The sequence below is a fragment of the Myotis davidii genome, unplaced genomic scaffold, assembly GCF_000327345.1.
Source record: "Myotis davidii unplaced genomic scaffold, ASM32734v1 scaffold392, whole genome shotgun sequence".
NCBI classification, from domain to species: domain Eukaryota; kingdom Metazoa; phylum Chordata; class Mammalia; order Chiroptera; family Vespertilionidae; genus Myotis; species Myotis davidii.
In genome coordinates, this window is record NW_006284244.1 from 2,819,119 (window position 1) to 2,841,067 (window position 21,949).

The window sequence follows — 21,949 nt, forward strand, 5'->3', positions numbered from 1 at the left end:
AATTGGGGATTCACACCTTGCAGTGTCTTATATAAAATACATCAACCCATTTGCCAAATGCATTCAGGCTTGCCCCAGCCCGGATTTGTCACTGAACATTAAAACATGAGTGGCAAGTTACAGGATTGTTGTTTCTTTCTCCTGCTTAATATCACTATATAATCTATCATTAAGCATTTCACAAGTCACATGGCAACTTTCAAGTCATTTGCAATTTAATTGACCAGAAATAAGTGTCCAGACCAGTAAGAATAAGGAAACTACTGCTGAAAAGCACTGGAGACCTGGCTGGCATGGCTCAGTCATTGAGGGTTAACCTGTGGGGCCAGAGGCCCAGGTTATGGGCTCTATCCCCAGTGTGGGACATGCAGGAGGCAGCCAATCAATGATTCTTTCTCATCATTAATGTTTCTATCTCTCTCCCTCTCCCTCCCTCTCTGAAATCAACAAAAATATATTATTTTTTTAAAAAGCATTGGAGACAAGAGACAGAGAAGCCTCAATAGAAATATCCACTTCATTACTTGTCTTCTAAACTGACATCCACTTTTGCATAATGAAAATTTATGGTAACAAGAAATTTTATCACTTCTCACCTTCTGGGAGTTTCAGAGACAACTCTTACACACACACACACACACACACACACAACACAAACAAACACACACACACAAACACTGGAGTTTCTCCCCAAAATAGCCACATTCTTTTATTTGGTGATTCAATACATTTTTAATTCAAATAGCCACCACATAACCTAGGCACAATATTAAGCATTTACAAGCCAAGTATTTTACTGATTTCCTTTTCAATTGCCAGAGAGTACAATATGTGAATTGGTTAAGGGATATACTTCTGTACATTAAAATATCCATGTATTTATACAAGCGTGTGGAACAGAGTTTCAAGAGAATAAAACCAGAACATCGCAATAAATAGGATGTGTTCCTACAGGACAGCAGAGCTTTGCAGGAAGCCATCGAGTCTCTTTTTTCAAGGTGCTTCGTGTTCTTCTGAGCTAGGCTCGCGCTTCCCACAATAAGGGTTCGGGGTTAGTAATGATGGATCCGATTTCTATTTCCCTATGTCCCTATGTCACTTTTTATTTGCATCTCCAATAACAGGAGCAGAGGATATGATCACTTACGTATTTCAAAAGTGTTCACAATTTACCAAATTCTATTTATTTCCCATTTCAATATTTTAAAATGCAAATTAATCTAAGCTCTAGCACCGTCTAAGAGTGAAATACATGTATTTTTGTCAGAGCAACAATATTTCATATCATCTTTGTCCCTCTGGCTATAACAATTCCGTTTAGAAAAATTTACCAAGCTAAAAATAGTTGATCTAGGTTGTCATAAAAAAAGGAATATTAAATACCTTTGGTAAAAATAGATATATTTAACAAGATTAGAAAAGCAAACCGTTATAATGTCAAAAGGAGAATATAAAAATGTACACAATAAAACAAATAAACCAACTTATAGATAAAGTGAAGGTAAGGCCACTCTTCTTTTCAGGTTTGTCTCTTCCACACCAGGAAATGTAGTTCGTGTCTTCTAAATGATAGAAATATTTTATAAGAAATATGGAAAATCCAGTCTTTCTTATCAACAGGACATAAGTTTGATTTATAGCAACATAGTTCCTTTTTCCCCAAAAACCAAGGTTGTAGGCCATAGAACACTCTGGTTTATACATGTGACTATAAGGGAAAAATTCTTAGATTTCTGTGATTTTTAGGCCCAGAATATGGAGCTTGAGAGTTAATAAGCAAGGCAATAGAATCAGGTGCCCATCTGCACTCATTTCCTTCCTGTACTGACATTAACTAAGTCATATCAAGACAACTGAAACAGAACACAGCCAGCTGAGTAAGTGCATGGTAACTCTGTAACTAGCTAGTGATCTACAACATTTAATATTTTTTCCATGCCCGGAGACCTTTTCCCGGTCATTGGGGCCTCCTCTCAAGAGAGCTGTTGCACAACTCCTAATTCCGGTTGGTGTCTCCTCTTTCAGAACACACTGTAAATCCTGAAGGCTGAAAGGTCCCTGAAGCAAACAACTGAGATTATGGATGGCGGTAACGCATCAGTTCTATAACAGAGCCAGCCGCTGCGCTGCACTGCCGGGCGAAGGCGGCATGTGGCGATGCGTTATCCTCCGGCGTTCCCTCTGCACACACAGTCACACTCCTCATGGTGCTCCAGGGCCACGTCAGTGAGAGATTTATGCAATCCCCTGACACCAATCTTTGGTCTCAACTGAAGGACCTGAAGGGAACAATGTAAACGACCGTTAGAATCAATCAATATCTATCCTGTATGGGTTCACAGACAAGTAAAATTTCAGGAAAAAAAATGTATAGATCAACAAAGATCTATAGATTTTGTGCTTTTTCTTAGCAAAAGCATTACGAATATAACCCCCCACCCCTCAAAAAAATCATACATGATCAATTTTCATGAAAGCAAGAATATTTCAATACCAACAATTTGGAAGGGTGCTGCTTCAGAATAAAGAACAGTCCTTAAATTGAAAGAGTCACTATGCACACTTTATTTTACTCATTTCACAATACGGAGAAATTTCACCTTGGTGATGTATTTTGGAACCACTACGGCACGATTAATTTTTCTGTTTGTTAGTTTCGTTCAGTCATTCATTTGTTCGCACATTTAACAAATATTTATGCTTGAAGCAATACACACAAGTACTGCGGTACTGTGAAAAGAAACATGATCACTCTGCAGCTGAGTTTGCTCAATTATGCCACTCATTAATTTTCTTGGCTATACCTCAAGTCCTCTATAAACTTGATGAGATGGATTAGATGTACTTCAGAGGCATCAGCCTCCGTCACAGCTAACTTTCTGCAGCTGGGTCCTACCGTGCAGTATACGGAGATTTGGCGATGACAGTAATGGCTCTATTTAATGCAGTTACTTAGTTACTTCCAGTTTGGGTTGCTGGGATTTTTAATAAAATATATGGCAAAATAGACAATGATGCTAAACATAATTCTTTTCAACACAACAAAAGGACATAGCTTTCTATAATAATAATAAAAGCTTAGTAGGCTAATTAGACCAGACATCCTTCCAGATGAAGCTGGGGTGACGAGGGCCAAGCTCCTTGCATGAATTTCGTGCATGAGGCCTCTAGTGTATTTTAGAAAAGACTACCTGATGTACTTGAAAAGAATGACCTATTTAATGTGCATTACATTTTATTTCTTATAATAGAAGTGACACGTTTTTTAGAATTTATGTTTGAATTATAAACAAACCGTAGAGCACATAATAACATGAAGTTGTCTAGTTTCTCTACTCTCTGGGAATGACACAGATAACTTCATAGAGCAAATTCTAAAAGTTCCTGGACATTTTCATTAATCCAAAAAGGCACAAGTTAAGTCTTATGACTGTTCTTCTTGAAGATTAAAATAAGAAGAAAAAAAAAGAATGTATAACTCATTTGGAGAATGTGGTCATGCCGAAGGCTAATTAGCTAACATTTTTTGAATGCTTATGAGTGCTAGCCACTATAATAAGAATTTTACAGACTTTAACTCACAAGAATTCTATGAAGTAATTTATAACTATTCCCCCTATTTTACACATGAGTGAACAGAAGCTTAGAGAGAATAAGTGGCATAGCCAGTATTTGTACTTCGGCCAAATATGAATTATTAGAGCAATAGATAATAATTTTATGAAGACTCAGAATATACCTAGTCATGCATTCTATTTATTTAGTAACTTTCTTTGCAGAAAGATAAACTGCAAGTCTTAAAATAACTATGGGAAATAGTCAACTTCTAAATTAGATTTTTATTACATTTCATAATGCTAGAATAAAAATGACTAAAAATGTACTATTTTAATGTGGTTAGGAAGACAGATAAATTGCAATATTGGCATAGCCAATGTCTTTAATTCCTATCTCCACGCGTATACATTTTCCCAGTTGGCAAGGGAAAAATTACTATGAAAGGGAAAGGTAATGAAGGCCACCATATGCCATCCTAACTGGCAGTGATGCTAAGCTGCAACCTTACAACCCTTCCACCCCCTAGCAGTGCTTATGTCAAGATGCATTCACCAAACAAAGCCCCTTCTCACACACACACACCCAGTCTTCATCCCTGGATGTTTGTGGAGATCAGATAGAAGAATATTCTCTTTATGTCCTAGTGATGCTGAAGTCTTGCATAAGAAATTCCTACACAAGGTGGTGGGACCAGACTTATTGTTTTCTTTCTCAGTTCTGTTTGAAAGTTCTAACTTGTGAAGAGAAAGTTAGACTTGGACCATGACCAGCAGGTCCCAGATAATATGAAAGATGATCACTGGATTTTCAGGACATAGTTTAGGACACCAGAAGAAAAAAAAACAGGCAGAAGAATATCTCACAAAATTTTGAGGGAGCAGTTCAAACTCTAAATGCAAGCACATGAACAAATAATCCAGGGTAAAGCTAAAACCAGTGGGAAGGAAAAGATTCGGTACAGAGGGAACCATCAAGGAATAGAGGCACAGGTACCATTGCCCAAAGTAGGCAAAGTGCCCTTACATTTTGGGGTGTCACAGAACCTTGGAGGATGGGACTCATTACTAGAATAAGTCAATTGAATGGTATATTTCCCTCCCAAATAAATAGATCTAAGCATAAAAAAAAACTATTCTTTAAATTATGAAAAATGAAATTAGATATATGAAGATATAAACAAAGTAAGATAATACTGGTATAGTAGAGATGGTAAAGCTGGTATAGTAGAGATGAAGGAAAGAAAACTTAGAACTTTTAAGCTCTGTTTTTGCTTCTGCCTTCCCCATGAGGTGGAAAAACCTTCAAAGTGTAAATGAGAACAATGCTCATCAAAAAGAATGAAAGCCCAAGTATTATAAAATATTAATAATATTTTAAGTTATATATAAAAAATAATTCCATTATTCAGAAGTAGTATTAGACTCAGAACTTATTTCCAAAATATAAAACCAAGAAAAATTCAGGGCTCAGGAATGATGAATTACATCAAATGAACCCCCCACTTTTTTCATAGAGTAATTTGATCCTTTATAAAAAAGATGATCACAGAAAAATTAATGATAAAAAAGTAAGACAAGGTTATTACTGGAGCTATTTATGAGAAATTTGAAGCAGGTGACAAGGCAATTCTATTGCTATACATACACACTTTAGGGATGTGGGAAACTTACACTCGATGGTCATGTAATTACCCAGTGGTTCTCAACCTTCTGGCCCTTTAAATACAGTTCCTCATGTTGTGACCCAACCATAAAATTATTTTCGTTGCTACTTCATAACTGAAATGTTGCTACTGTTATGAATCATAATGTAAATATCTGATATGGAGGATGGTCTTAGGTGACCCCTGTGAAAGCGTTGTTCGACCGCCAAAGGGGTCGTGACCCACAGGTTGAGAACCGCTGCATTCACCCATAAAGATATACGTGTGCCTATATATATAATGCATATGCAAGCAACCCCACCCAAAGACTAGTGCGTAATGGATCATTGCCATTCTGGAAGGCCAGTGATGCTATAAGCAGTGTCCACAGCCTTTCCCCACACAAGTTTTATCTGAGACTTTAAAACAGATATTACAAACTCTTTGGCAACTTCCTGCATAACCCCACAACTAATGTTATTTGAAAATAAATTTAAAAGTATAGCATGGAAGAGGATATGCTTCATGGAGGACTGATTTATTTGACCAAAAGCATTGCATGGAACCAGCATCTGAGAGGCTGGTTTGAGAAGGTTAAAATAGCTGGTCTGGATTTTATATCTCTTAGAATGGTGTCATATACCCAAGATTTGTTGGCTAAATCAGGTCTCCAAATGCACTTTGTTTAGTAAAAACTTGCTTTAGAATAATTCAAAATCAAATGACCTTAGGTGGGAAAAGATCACTCAAGTTTAATTCCTATTCTCATCACATCCTTTTATGTTAGGCCATTCAACTCTAGTATCAGCCTGGCCTGTAAGGTATTTTAAGTTTAATTTGCTTAAGAACTACTATATGGAGGGTTTCTTCTTTGTTAGATACCCCAGTTCATGGAGCAGCAATCAGGCTGGCCTCTGGGCATAGCCTGTCTGGGGCTTCTTGAGCCACCATGCTCATAACTGTCTACTTCCTGTAACTGGAGCGGAGACTGTTCCCGGCACTAGGCGCATTAGAAGCATGCAGTGTAGAAATAAAAGTAGGACATGAGTAATGGCAGAAAATTGTCCTATTTTTAATCATAGGCTTCTAGTTTGGGATGTTTTCTTTTAAAAATTGCATTCTAGTAATTGCGCTGGAATAACATAGCTAGGAAAAAAACAGATAATTTTCACATCTTACACTGTTTCATTGAAGCTCAGTACCCTGCTGATGGTTACAAGTTAAAGATAGATCTAGGATGGAAACAGGGTCCATTGTCTTCTGGAATCCAGTGCTTCCTCCCCGCTCACTTTCCCAGCTGCCAACACAATGTTGTTGAAGGGTAGGACAACCATGTCATATGCAGTATAACTTATGACATTGTCCATGTTTAGATTACCTAACAGATAAGGGTTACATTGATATCTTTATGCAAGTCAAAAAAGTCACTTTACTTCTTAATCCGATATTTACTTTTGAAGATTCTTTTATTTAGTAGAAAAAATAAAAAACTACTGAAATGAAGCTATATTGAAATTAAGTCAAAAAGACTGATTTTGGCTTGGTGTAATGTAAAGGTTTTGTAAAAATCAAAGTTGACTCATCAAGAAGGAATTGCTTCCTAATGTATGAATGCTACACGATGCTCTTGGAGAGAGAGAGTGGGATAGAATTTGGGATATTCTAGCATCATGGAGAATTTGGAGTGTATCAGTTCTAAGGTTCCCAAGGCTCTGAAAAACAATAATTGCTAAGTTTCAATATTGGGGTCTTCTTGATTCTGTAAAAAGATAAAAGGGTGAAGCTTCCATAACATGCTCTTTGGAGCAATGTGAATAATAGGAAGATGGATATAATTATGAATGTGTCTTCTTGGGATATAGGTGCCTACACTGCCTCAAATGGAAAAATAAATATCAAAGATCTTCTCTCTCCAAAGTAGACAATGACTCATCTCCAAGTTTCTCTTTAAAATATTTCCCTTCAGCTTTTGAAAAGTTTCACCCATATTTTACCATATAAAAGAACACATTTTGTTTTTTGTATGAGAGAGGAAAATTTCACTGACCACCTACGGTGTACTATCAGAGGATAAGCTTTCAAAATATTTAATGTCTGGTTATTTGAGTTAAAGGTCCTATTTTTAAAAATGAGAACATAAAGTGTATTTGTGGGTGTGTGTTTTTAATGAATGCTACATCCTTCCAAACAAAAATTCATTTCAGATACACTGTTTTGTTATTTTTAAAGCAACAAAATACCCAAAGGAACCCCAAAATAAAATGATATACCTACCTCATGGTATTTTTTAGTCACTTTGCTTGGGACACATTGACACTCATTGCAATTGTGGAGACAACAGGCACAGTTTCCACCACAGCGCTTAACCAGGAGACAACCTGGCCAGAAAATAGTATCGGTTCTCTTTAGTTCTTCCCTTATGGACACTGAGAAGTTACGAGGTGTGCAGCTGTACAACCTTACCTCCTCTTTTAGAAGGTTCAGATCCACCACTGCATGGCATAAAGGAAAGAAAAAAAATAGATGTTCATGCTCTGGACTTGAATACATTCCATTAAACTCTTTTCATAAAGAAATCAAACTATGTCATGAACAATAATCCTGACAATATCCCTCCCTATTGTAGCTATGTTTGGGAGCTGTGCAGCTTGCAAGTTGGACTTTCTATTTTATAGTAAACAAAGCTTCATTATGATTTAGTGTCCAATAAAGAGATGCCATTGTGCAATGTTAAGAACAGAGCCAACAAAACAGTTGAGAGCTATAAATAGGAACTACAGAGGAAAAAGAGGGCTACACCTTTTAACCTTAGTAAAAAAGTAAACAAGGAGACTATTGGAGGGAAGAATAGATTGCCAAATAATGAATACTTTGATTAAAAAGTAAATGCAAGTTTTAAAAAGATTACAAGCTCATGCCATCAATGAAGAACAACATACAGAAACTTGTCGAAAAAACTTCCTTATAATCTTTCTGGCAATAAGAATCATAAAATGTTAAAAGAAAATGAAGAAAGTGAAATTTTGAAGATGGCTGAGTGGAGTGTGAAGTGGAAAAAAGAAAGATACATTTTAAAAGAGCAGAGGTGGTTGGAAAGCACTGCTTCTGGTACATTGAGAATTTCTGGCCTTTGAAATTTAATTTAACTCAGATTTCTATTCTTCTTCTCAAGGATGGAAGAAATGTCTAATGTATAGCCATTGTCTCTATTCTTTTAACAAGTTGGATAGCTATGCTGTGCTTTATTCTTTAAAACAGTATCTATTTGTCAAGACCAAACAAAATATCCTTTGATCAATAGTAAATTCTCAAAGAACCATTGTTTTCAACCACAAAATTATGCTGCCTTAGTGAAATTATATCAAAATAATATGTAATGTTTAATATGAATTTATATCTAAGATATAAATAATAGTCAATTATGATAAGCATATGTAATATAATTTTAATTTCTGCTTTAAAACTTTGACTTTTTTCTCTTTAAAGATATTCAAATAAAAAAATTCCAATAAAATTGAAGGGTTTTGGATAACATATAATTGATCAGAGCTTTTTTCCATCAATACAATTAATGGTTTATTAAACTTTAGGAAAAATTATCTAAAATGTGATAAATCTAGTTAAATACCTTTTGCTAATATTGGAAACATTATAAACAAGAATTGAGGGACAAGAAAAAATATTCTCTGGTTTAAAGATTGCTTCAAATAATCATGAGTATGTAATCCCATTTTAAAAATTAAGTCCAATATTTTAAAATAACAAGGTAACCATGAATCAAATGCTTATTTTCTTGGCTATGTTATATTGTATATGTGATCAAATTTTTCTAAATGTCAAGGGCGTTCATGTGTTTTCCAGAGATGTTTTATAAGTTATGCATATGCAATCATAAATGTAAACATATATAAACTATTTGGTTGACTAAAATCTTAGTCACAGTTAGGAGAACACCAAGAAATGCGAATTCAATAGGTTAATTTCAACATCTTATTCAGTTAAAAATTATCTTTTCCATCTCAATAGAAAAATCACAGTTTTATTTGAGCATGCAAAGATTTCCTTTTCATATGAAAAATGATCCTGTGAAAATAAAGCTTTTGAATATTTAAGGGGAAATGAGTTCATTTTTTGAGTGCTATAAAAGACCAATTTATCTCTAATAAAATTAATGAGATAACCAGGTTAAGTGATGTCACCTGATTTTACCTGATTTCATTTTGATGCAATAATAGCACATGCACATACTGCTCTTTATTGTTAAAGCTACATACGAGCTTCTTTGGATATTTTCTCTAGACGTTACTATCTGATTAAGAAAGGGAGAAAACCTAAAACATGCATGCACATACAGAAGCCAGCTGCCAACATTTGTGACGCTTATTTAAGATTTATGCTTCTTTAGAATGCGAATGAAGCTCTTAGCTTTGAAAGGATATTCATCTACCTCAAATACTTTTAAACACACTATTTCATGAAACTAGAAAATGAGACTGTATATGTTCACTTTAAAATGTTTACTTAACCACAATAAAAGGTTAGATAGATTTCCCAAGTGAACTAAGTTATGATACCTGCTACAATGTGAAAATTTAAACACACTTTCAACTTAGCTTCCACTCATTTATCATGTTTGACACAAAAGTCAAAAGCCCTTTTTAAGTACTAGTTAAGCCTGACTTAGAAAATATGCTTTTTTTTTCTTTTTTTCTGTAGTAGCATGGTATGAATGAGAACCCTGAACCAGAAGAAGAAAGGGAAAATAATGAAAGAGAAAAACATTAGTGCTGTCCACTCTGGGCTAAAAATACAAGAAGGATTTTAAATTTGGTCATCATATCTGAAAATTATGCTTGTTATTTCTAAGGCTTCAAACCCACCTAAGCTTCATTAAAGTAAGTCCTGTTTTTATAAATTAGGATCACAAATTCTTTAAACATTGTGCAGAATTTCTAGGCAAAGTAATAATAATAATAATAATAATAATAATAATAAAAGGAAAAAGATATAGGGAGAGAAAAATCAAGCCCCAACACATACTTAAAACACACACACACACACAAAAAAAATCACTTAACTATAATATTATGGAACTTTCCCTCCCTCTGCAAAATATTTGTAAAGTAAAACTCAGCATTGAAATTTCTTATTTCCTTTTCAAAATTACCACCTAAGACAATATATTCATTAATTTGTCTTTCTGAAGAATGAATATTTTGAGCTCAATGACACCAGTGAAAGTTATTTCTAATGCAAATTTTCTTGTTTAGATTCATCAATATTGCAAGTTTTAATAAAAAAAGGTAATGCTTGACTGAAAAAAACACACACCATGCTCATATTTTATTTTGTTTGTTGTTCATTCTTTTGAGATATTCAGCCCAAGAATATTCTATTACTGTAATGCAATCTGAGGGTGGTCTTTCTAAGATGAATGTGGTAACATGGTGATATGTTTATTCTGTGGAAAATCTATTTCAATGTCTAATTAGAAGCTTTTAAACGTTTGACTCCTCATTCCTTTGTAGAAAGACTCTTGGGAGGGAAGTTGGGTTTGTCTATATAGATGTTATCCCACACCTGCATTTTAGTTTATGTAAAGTTCCAAAAATATACACTGCTTTTCTCGCACTTACTGTATACTTAAAAAGTTAATAGTTTTGGCAAACAGCAAAGGGCTTCAATTTGGAAAGTGCTAAATGAATATTTGAAAGATCTGGTTCAGTGCTGGATGCTTTTAAAACTATCTGCTAGCTGCTGGCCAAATCATTGATCACCAAGTGCAGAGGTACAGGCATAAAGGCGTATGACTAGAAGGAAGATTTTTAAGCTCGAATCCCGAGATCAGCCATCAGAAACCAGGTCTGAGCTTAGAACCTGGTTTACTTCCACTGCTCTTTACAGATCAGCATGATCATCTACTTCCAGTTTGCTAACAAAGGCTCTATTCATGGCTGTTTCAGCCAGCCTCACAGGTCTTCATTTTCCTGTTCTGAAGTGGGAGGGAAGGGAAGTATTGTTCGTAAGTTATTCATCAAGTTATTCATCAAGATCAAATCTTATAAATATGTAACAGCTTTCAGCATCTGGACAAGATTCGGCTGCCCATGGACTTGAACGCCGCTTTCAAATCTCGCTGAAAGGAAACCATGTCTGTTGGCATAGCAAACGACCATGGTTGGGCAAGTCTGAACGTGACCTGCTGAGATGAAAGCTCCTCGCCCAGAAGGGCTGCAACCCTTAGCAGGAAAGGGCCGGAAGCGGGCTTCTCTCTGACAAGATTGAGAAGAACAAGTCTGGTGCAGTCTGGCCCTGTGAATCACTCAAATTAACTAAACATTGCTCCCTCTGCATACATTTTACAGTGTCAACCTATTCTCCAAAGTGACATGGGGCAGATTTCAATGTTTCTGACAGACTTCAACAGATGTTTTTGGGTATATTACAATTATTCAGTTATTGATATTACATGTTCATTTGTGTCTGATATGAAAGCTTTCGGATTCTAATGGTACTAGGAAATTAGCTAACCTTAGAGCAAACTCAGTTAATATTAGTTTCAATTTCTTGACCATGTGGAATCAAGTGTAGTGATCAATACCTTCACTCTTGAAGAGAGATATGCTCTTATGTTCAAAAGTGATCATTTCAAAAGTAAATTTAGAGAGAAGTTATCATAGTGTGGGTTCCATCCTACTATGCTTTCTCTCTTGGGAACGGCTAGTTCTATTTTATGGTGAGCCATTGTTATTTTTCATATTATTTGGAAATAGAAATTGATACAATCCTGACCCTCCCGGACAGGTTAGATAATGAATTCGATAGAGCTTTCCCTTTTCCAGCTCCGAACCTGATTCTTTAGCAGTATGATGATCTCTCTTGAATCTCTAAATCAATATGCCCCATATATTAGGTTTGAATAAGCACTGATTCTTGTAAAATATAATAGAAGACCATCAAAATGATATTTTTGAATTAAAAAAATGACAAGAATATTGAGCAAAAGAATCCATTTATATCTTCCAAATTCACTGTGATAATGAAGTGCCCTCTTTTATATGTGTTCTTATTTGATATGCAAGTATATTCAAATGTTATAAACATGGATTATTTAAATATATCACTGAAGCATTTTCAACTCGACTCACTAGAAGCTATGACAGAAGAATCCAAAACATGAGCTGCTAAGGAAATGAGATTCTAATCTGAAGAGAGAGCTTACCTCTGGATTTTCTTCCAAAAACAAAAGCCTTGCCAAGAAGTTGCCAACCTGGCCTATATAGATCTTCTAAGTCCAACTGCCATCTGTCTGGTTCAAGATAGCGAATAAGGTCTTCCAAGGTGCTGAAGGCAGTGACCGCGTTATTGAGCTGGTCCAGCGGCAAAGCTGAAGGGGGCAGCACTGAGGGGCTCACAGCTTCTGTGACTTGCTGAAAGTAAAAGCAATCCTCTGTTAACCATTTAGAGAAGGCAATGCATTCCTTCTGGACTTGGGCAAGAAGTTCGGCACACTAAGGCTGTACACACACGGGAAATCAAATCGCAGTCAATTCCAGTTAGAAGTCGTGACTTTGCAAGACTTCATGTAGATGGACCCCCGTAGATTTGCTGTGTAGTCAATGAGAAAGACATTAATTTCATTACCCCAAACCTCAGGGGGTGTGGCTACCTGTTGCTTAAATAAAAACAAACAGTTCTCCAGGGTTCAATTACAGACTTAAAATGGAAACTCTAATAAATACAGTTCACCCGATTTATGGTTGTTTTATACCTTTCACTTTCCTTAATCTGGAAAATGTCTATGTAGTTATGCAAATGAGTGTCAGATGAATTAAAAATGTGCAGTAATTAACTTATAAAGAATGACAACAAAAGGCAGGCGAAAGGCTTTTGACTTTGGAGAAAGTGTTAACCACGATAGTTATAACCCACACTTTATAACTTTGATAAATTTGCCTAAAATTGTTTTTAATTTTTAATAAACAGGTTTAAAAGACAGATACTGGAAGAATACCTTGGCAAGTGATATAGCTTTCACAGGATTAGTATCCAGAGTATACCAAAAAAAAAAAAAAAAAAAAAAAAAAAAAAAAAAAAAAAAAAAAAGACAAAGACTGTAACTAAATACAAAATGGGCAAATTCCAGACCAGAAGTTTGAATGGCCAACAGACATAAAACATGCTAAACTTCATCAGTTTTCAGAAAAATGCAAAACAAAATAAGATACTATTTCACATCCATCAGATTTGCAGGCATTTAAAAGCAAGGGCTGCCAAGGATGTGGGTAAGTTGGAATTTCTCTGTGCTGCCCGCAGAAGTGAGCGTAAATTGCTTTAGTTTACATAAGTTACTAGAGTTGAAGATTTATATGTCCTCAACCCCTGTAATTCACTGTTAAGGTTTATACCCTTTTATTTGTGCACATGAAAATATGTGCAAGGATATTCATCACACACACATTGTTTAAAATAGAGAAAAGCTGAAAAGAACCTAAATGCCCATATATAGAACAATGGATCAAAATACTTCATTTTAAATGGCAAGCAATAAAATAAGACAGTAATTTCAATAAATCTTCAATAAGGACTCCTCCCCCACAATTGTTAACATGCACTAAAGGTAGGACATGTTATCAGAACTGAACTCAAAATAGGCAAAATAAATAAATGAACAAAATGCTCAACTTAGTTTTTGGATTATTTTGTAATTTAATTTTTTGTAGCAAAGGGGAGAGGAGTATGAAATAAACATTTATGTGGATTGATGTTCATTATAGTAGTATTAATAATAATAACAAAAAGTTGAAAACATTCTGAATTTATATTTGTTGGGATAGTTAATTACACTAGTGAAATGAAATCGTGTATAGACATTAAAAATGAGGTTCTCTGAGAATTTTTATTAACAAAAGAAATGCCTACTAAGTAGTAATGACAAAAATAACAAGCTATATAAAAATAGTGTTCATATGCCATAATGTCAACATACATAAATTGAAACAAAATAAAAAATCAACAGTGCCTAAAATGCTGTGTTCATCTATGATTTAAAAGAGAAGGGTGATTTTAATTTTCTTTCGTGTACATATCCAAATTTTCAACATTTTCTATAATAAATATGGATTCCTTTCAGAGATCAGGTTATAATAAAAAACAACTATGAAGTCAGCTTTTCCTTTCATCCTCATTAGATCCTTGGCTAGATAAGGAAAACCATGTACTGTATATAGCATCTTCTAACTTGTCTCCTTGCCTTTAATCTTTCCTTATTCCTTCTATTCAATGCTGTATAACCTTGGGTTAATCTACCTAAAGTAAGTTATCACTGATCATGTGATGCATCTGGACAAATGCCTAGGGTGATTTCTCATCTGGGGGATGAGATCCAAATTCCTTACACTGTACTCAGGCTCCTTACGATCAGACCTTTGCTGACCTTTCCCATCTAATCCTCTGCTCATCAAAGACACGCACATTTTGTTCCAATCAATCCTGTCTCTTCACTAACTACTGCAGATGTCTCATTCATCTCAGACCTTGTACTTCCACCCATGATAAACGCTGCTCCCCTTCTCCCATATGCAAAACCCTTCTCCCTGTGATCCACCTAATAAATCTTTACCATTTATAATGGCCTTCCTTGAAACCCAATTTATCCATAAAAACTTCTTCAATAACAGGGCCATCATTGTCCCATATATCTCAATTGTATCAGCTTGATAAAGATTCCCTCTCTGGGCTGTCCTCTGGGCACATGGCTTGAAAAACAGAAGCGACTCCACAACTTCGAAAAAGGATGATTGCTCTCTTGGGGCAGGTCCAGCTCCTGTGGGGGTTTGTGGGTATAGAGTCCTATTTGCACACAGAGGGTGGGAGGGTGGAATTTTATAAAAAACAAGAGGCATGAAATTAGTCTATGGGGGTTTGGGGGGGAAGGGTCCCCTCAGCTCGGCCTGCACCCTCGTTAATCCAGGTCCACTTGGGGGATTTCCGACTGCCGGTTTAGGCCCGACTGCCGGTTTAGGATCGGGCCTAAACCGACAGTTGGACATCCCTCTCACAGTCTTGGACTGCTGGCTCCTAACTGCTCACTTGCCTGTCTGCCTGATCACCCTTAACTGCCCCCTCTGCCAGCCTGGTCACCCTTAGCCGCATCTGCCTGCCTGCCTGATCACCCCAATGCCCACCCCTGTGGGCTTGGTTGCCCCTAAATGCCCCTTCTGCTGGTCTGGTCACTCCATGCAGCCTGCTGCTCGGTCGTTTGGTTGCCCCTCACTAACCCCCTGCCAGCCGGGTCACCCCACACAGCCTGCTGCTCAGTCGTTTGGTCACACTGCACTAACCCCCCTGCCGGCCTGGTCACCCCATGCAGCCTATTCGTTCATCTGTTCGGTTGTGATGATCACTTAGGTTTTATATAGATAGATAATCAGCTGAAATGAATGTGGCACCCTTAGATCAGCAATGATTTTATTCTTATTTTAAAGATTTATTTTCAATAATGTCAAGAATCTGGCTAAAATATTAGTACAAAGATGGTCCCAACTATTCTACCTAACTTTTGAGAATGGAAACCAAATTTAATACATTCCCTATTTACTCCAGGTATTTTTAAAATTGTCCAAAAAATTCAAAAGTTCTTTAACAGAGAGTACGATTATGACTGGTAATTAAATTATAGGCATAAATAAATATCCAATAAAAAGTTCCATTGTTAATTTAACCAATTTGGTTAATATTAAACTTCTAGCATGAAAAAGTTAATGCAAACGTTTTGCAAATTTAAAAACATAAGTCAAGATGTATATGTTTATGTAATGTGTAAATTCAAGTTCAGTAATACTCTAAGAATAACTGAGTATTACTCATGACTATGACAATATAAAACAAATTAAATGTGTCATAATCTGTACGGAGAGTAAATGTATGGAAAACTAATACAAAAAGTGTATATTATTCATTAAAAATGTCAGAGTGGACAGTTAGACATGATATAAAATGATTACTTAAGCTATTTTCAGTTAGACCATGATCCAAGAATGAGTTGGTTCATTTTGCTTTCTTCATCTGTTGGACACTCCGTATAGAGCATTCCTTTTGAAGCAGTAAAAAGTTCCCACTGAAGTCAATATTGCTGAGACAAAGGTTAAAGTATTTATACAAAAGAAACCAAAACAATATAAGCCTGCAATGTTGGATGAGCAAAATATACACACGCAGGGTTCAATGAAGTATCAGAACAGCAATCCCTTCACATGACAAAAGTAGGGAGGGAACGACTTGGTATATGATACTACATTCATATATTGGTTGAAATATTTACATTAAAATAAGATCAATTTCAAAAATAAACACACACACAGCAGTTTGCACCCACCCAAAAAAACAGGAGGGGAAAATCAACTCACTTCCCCTAGATTCAACCAATCAACTCCAGGGCAGAACAGAGGAAGCTGTGCTTTTATTTAAGGGCTTTCTCATGACTGCACCCCACCCACTATTTCAAGGAACAACGAAAGTCCTTCACTTTCCAAGTTCTGCTTTTCTAGGTTGCCTAAAGGGATTTCCAGAGAAAAGGGAGCAATGGAAAAAAGAAGTGAGAGGCAAAAAAGTCCTCTTTTTTTAAGTTTTAATTTTTCCTATAAGCAGAAACTCTTCTTTTCAGCACAGGCTCATAGAATTTTCTCCAGTAATTAGTGTCTAGAAAATTCGGGCAATACTTATGATTGGGCCAAATGCCTGGAATTGAATTTTTCACATTCCCCATTCCTTATCTCTTTTAGTCACCCTGAAAATAGAGACTTATTACTAAGTTATGGATTGTTCTAAGGCTATTTAGTAGGTGACACTGGTCAGTGATGAAAAGCAGAGTTTCTTGGTGTTCCGTAATGCAAACAACTAAACCAACACCCCCACTTTAGTAAGCCAGAACAAAGACTTTCTGCGGTTACCTGCACGGTAGCAACGATGACCTGCGTGGACCACCTAGTTCTAGGCTACTGAGACCCCTGCAGCACAGTATTTGAAAGGATAGATTGTGAAAGTTGAGAAAAAGAATCTGAAATCTCAGTGCAATGAAGTGCCCTGTCAAACCGTGCAATTCTAGCAGGTCAGTACCATGTGCTAAAGATATTACACAAAATGAGGTTTTTTTAAAAAATTCCTTGGTGAAATTCATTATGAATGACAGCATGATATGAGAGAAGAACTCTGATCAGGAGTCAAGGAGCCTGGACTGTAATCTTGGAGCTGCTCGCATTTCGGAAAGAGAATTTGGGCAAACACTGTAACCGCTCTGAGCCTCCGTTTCCTCCTACCAATCTTGGCTGCTAATTTTAGTGACTGTTAAGTTTCTTTATAGCTTTTAAATTTCATAATTTTATGTAAATGCCAGATGGTCCATCTTCCCCACATCCTTCTCAACATTTGCTATCTCATATTCTCTAATACTGCTGTTCTGACAGGTGTGCGTTGAGATCTCATTGTGGTTCTGACTTGCATTTTCTTGATGATTAGTGATGTTGAGCATCCTTTCATGCATTGTTGGGCATTTGGGTGTCTCCTTTTGAAAAAAAAATTCTATTCACTTCCTCTGCCCATTTTTAATCATATTTTTTGTTATTGAGTTGCAGGAGTTCTTTACATATTTGGGCTATTAACTCCCTATCTAATATATGGTTTTCACATATTTTTGTCCATTCCACAAGTTTCCTTTTTATTTTGTTGATTGCTTTTTTTGAAGTACAGAAGCTGTGTAGTTTGATTTGGGGATAGCCTTTTTGCTGTGTTTTTAGTGTCATTTCAAAAAAAATCTTATGCACTGCTGGTGGAAATGTAAATGTGCTTAGCCACTATAGAAAACAGTATAGACGTTCTGCAAACATTGTGAATTAAAACTACCATATGATCCAGCCATCCCACTTCTGGATGTATAGTCAAAGGAAATGAAAATAGGAATATCCAAAGGAAATGAAAATAGCATATTGAAAAGACGTCTACACTCCCATGTTTATTGCAACATTATTAACAATAGTAAAAATATGAAAAAAAACCTAAGTATCTATCAATATCTGAATGAATAAAGAAGATAAGGTAGCCCTAACCGCTTTGGCTCAGTGGATAGAGCATAAGTCTGTGTACTGAAGAGTCCCAGGTTCGATTTCGCTCAAGGTCATGTACCTTGGTTGCGGGCACATCCCCAGTAGAGGGTGTGCATGAAGCAGCTGATTGATGTTTCTCTCTCATCGATGTTTCTAACTCTCTATCCTTCTCCCTTCATCTCTGTAAAAAAAATCAATAAAATATATGTTTTTAAAAAAGAAGATAAGGAATACTGTATATTATTCAGCCATGAGAACATGGCTAGACCTTGAGAGCATTATGCTAAGTGATGTAAGTCAGACTGAGGAGACAAGTACTATATGATCTCCCTCACATGCAGAATCTAAAAAGACAAAACTCAGGAAACAAAGAGTAGAATGGTGGTGCCAAGGCCTGGGGGTGGGAGAACTGGAGAGATGTTGGTCAAATGGTGCAAACTTTCAGTTAGAAGCGAGTAAGCTCTGGAGATCTAACACACAGCATTGTGATTAGAGCGCACAATACTGTATTCTATACCTCAGAGTTGCAATAGGAGACTAGTTCTTAAATGTTCTTACCACAAAATAGAATTGATAATTAAGTTACAACCTGTGATTTGATAGAAGTGCTAACTACAGTGGTAATCATAGTGCAATACATACATGCATCACAGCAACATGTCTACATCTTAAATTTCCATGTTATATGTCAATTATATATTAATTAATAAAAGGGTCCTACACTGCTTTGGCAAAATTATCTGGAAAGCCTTAAAAACAAACATACTACTTAGTAAATTGCTGGGGCTGAGGTCTCTCTTTTCCCCCCTTAAATCTTCCTTGCTGTTTTAGATTATCAGTAAATTTGAAGAAACACTGTCCTCTGGTAAAAACTAACATAATCCAAGACTTATATTTTTCTTCTGTCCTAAGCATGCATACAGGTGTACCCTCCTCAGAAGATATTCTTTCTAGAAAGCCATTTCCAGCTTATGAATGAAAGCTGTGTGGCTCTAAAAATCAGAAGAAAACAGGTCCATGCTTAGAGAATTGCTATCGACATGTTTCAAATACAGATATGTGCTGTGTTATGGACTGAACTGTGTCACATTAAAATTCTTATGTTGAAGTCCCATCCCCCAGTACCACATATTTGGAGACGGGACCTTTAAAGAGGTAATTCCGTTTAAATGGGGTCATTAGGATGAGCCCCAATCCACTATGACTGGTCCTTGTAAGAAGAGGAACTGTGGACCCAGATACACACAAAGGAACGACCATGAAAAGACACGGAGAAGACAGCTATCTACAAGCCACTAAGAAGGGCCTCAGAATAACCAATCCTGCGGACACCTTGATCCCAAACTTCCAGCCTCCAGATCTGTGAGAAAATAAATTTCTGTTGCTTAAGCGACTCCATCTGTGGTATGTAGTTTATAACAGCAACCCTGGCAAACTCATACACGCTGTCATGGACTTCTCAACTTAAAATCTACCATACCCGCAAAGAAAGGTTAATATTATACTATGTCCGTTAAATCATTTAACAAACATTTATTAAGAAGCCTATGACGTGGGCACTGTGAACAAAACAGACCAAAATGATCGCCCCTGTGAAACTTAGCCTTAAAAAGCCAAGCATTCTGTCATCAAAAGAGAGATTCTCTCCTTTGCCAGAGCTAAGCCAAATGGACAATTGGCTATAATGAGCCACATAGGTAACCCAGGAAGTATCCCCCAAGTCCTGATGAGTGTGGACTAGAAAAAAAGTGAACTCAACGTAAAAGGATAACTGAAAAACAAATATGCCCTCCTATTATTGAAAAACAAGCCCATGTGTTCGGACATAATAACAAGCCTACGAGTCTGCTACAAGCTCAAGGCAGCCAGTGTGGCTGCAAGAGCAAGTTCCCTTTCTGACTTCCAGTGTTACTTTTGAAAAATCAACATTCTAGTGTTTGTGTATTTTCTTAAATATTTTATGCACTTATGATCATCTTTTCCTTTTTTAGAAAAAGAAAAGCAGACTCCCTGTATGGGATAGTACTCTCTGACCTACTTAAAATTCACCAATAAAGAGTTATCTCTAAGAAAACCCGTAGCTTGTCATTTTATTAGAATTTTTGTGGTGAGTGCAATTTAAAAAAATACAACATTTACAATGAATCTTCCTTGGACAAATACACACACACAAAATGTTTACCTTGAGTAGCATAGCAACTGTTGCAAAACGTCTAGGGCCTACGAAGATTTATGTTGAAGATTTCTGTTGGCGCTTTCCCGGCCAACGGCATACAGTACATTTCAAACTGATACGGAGCCTTTCACGCCATTCATACCGCACAGAAGGTTTAGGAATGCAGACTAGGCTTTCTTGTTGTAGTTATTAAAAACAAGAGACCACCGCAATAATAATTCAGGTGTTGTAAGAAAAGGAGAAACAAAAAGTCCATTTTGGTGTTACACCCCTTCTTTAAAGGTGCCGCCAATCTGGTTTATAGAATGCTCAGCTGATATACTGTCCATAGTTCTGACTTCTAACGAGCTGAGGAAGCAGACAGGGCATGCAGACAAAAATGCCTGCCAGGAACAACTGACGGAGGTTCTGTAAAGACGCAAGAATGCCCTGGAACAATTCATTGAAACATGCTTCTCTGTCCTTCTCCCTCTTCTTATCTGAATTCATCCAAAAAGTTATCTGGGTTATGTTTTTAAATTATTTGTAAGCCAGCAAAGAAACGCAAATGCTTGCATTCCTACTCAGGAACAGATGTTTTAATACCGTTTGGGTGATGCGGATTATATAGTTAGTGAGAAATCTAAGGGAAGGTGGCCAATTGTATTCAGATTGGGTCTTAATATTGAGAGGTTCTTGCTGAAAGAGCATAATAATTGAATAAAACTTGAGGCCTCTAGACAAGCGAGTATAAAAAGGGAAGAGTGTTTATCATGAAGCACTTAAAAGCGTAATTCCAAAGCTCAAACCTGACACTGAACCTCAAATGTCCTAAGTTTCATGGTGCCAGGCAAACCCTGAGTAACAGCAGCATTCTGGCCAGGCCCATACCTGGAACCAGAGATGATCAGCTTTGCCAAAAATGTTGTCTTAGAAAAAGTGAGCACAGCCTCTTCCTAAATTAGTGGATGAAGCAACTGCTACTGGCTTAATTTTCCTAACAGCATGAAACCTGAGAACTACTATAATCTGACTGCATTTGTAAATTGCGATATTGCTACCCTCAGATCCTCCACACCTAAAGCATTAATGGTCTGCAGTCACCCCAGTTAAAGAATTTCACCCTAATGCCAACACCTAAGGTCGGAAGGACTCAGAAGAAGACAACCTCTTACCAGGGTACAGGCTGACTGTGGGCTGGCGAATCAGGGCCCACAGACTTTTCCACCTTCCATAAACTTGTGGGATAGAAGGAATAACCTATATTGAAAACTGAAATTCCATGAGACGACTAAATAGCACACTCCCAAGCACAGTTTCCACAATGGCATCTGTGGGAAGCCACAATTAAGGGTTTTTTTTCCTACCAAGATTTTAAAAATGATTCCTCTGAGTCAAAAAAAAAATGTGACAGGGCATTAAACAACTGAAACGACATCTAGCAGCTGTGAGTGTACGACACAGAAGCATTCCATGACTTTGTCCCCCCTGATT

The 21,949-nt window shown here is 36.6% G+C and overlaps 1 protein-coding gene across 1 annotated transcript in view; it reads right to left on the bottom strand.

The window, feature by feature from the left end:
- Window positions 1–683: 683 nt before the first annotated feature.
- The window catches only part of PDGFC (platelet derived growth factor C), a 182,357-nt gene continuing 161,091 nt past the window's right edge, over window positions 684–21,949 (bottom strand). The window contains exons 4-6 of the mRNA XM_006754277.1: window positions 12,423–12,630; window positions 7,475–7,692; window positions 684–2,279 (exon numbers count right to left, since the gene is read on the bottom strand). Coding sequence (XP_006754340.1) covers window positions 2,163–2,279; window positions 7,475–7,692; window positions 12,423–12,630 — 543 coding nt within the window. The 3' untranslated portion in view covers window positions 684–2,162. The remainder of the gene's footprint in view (window positions 2,280–7,474; window positions 7,693–12,422; window positions 12,631–21,949) is intronic.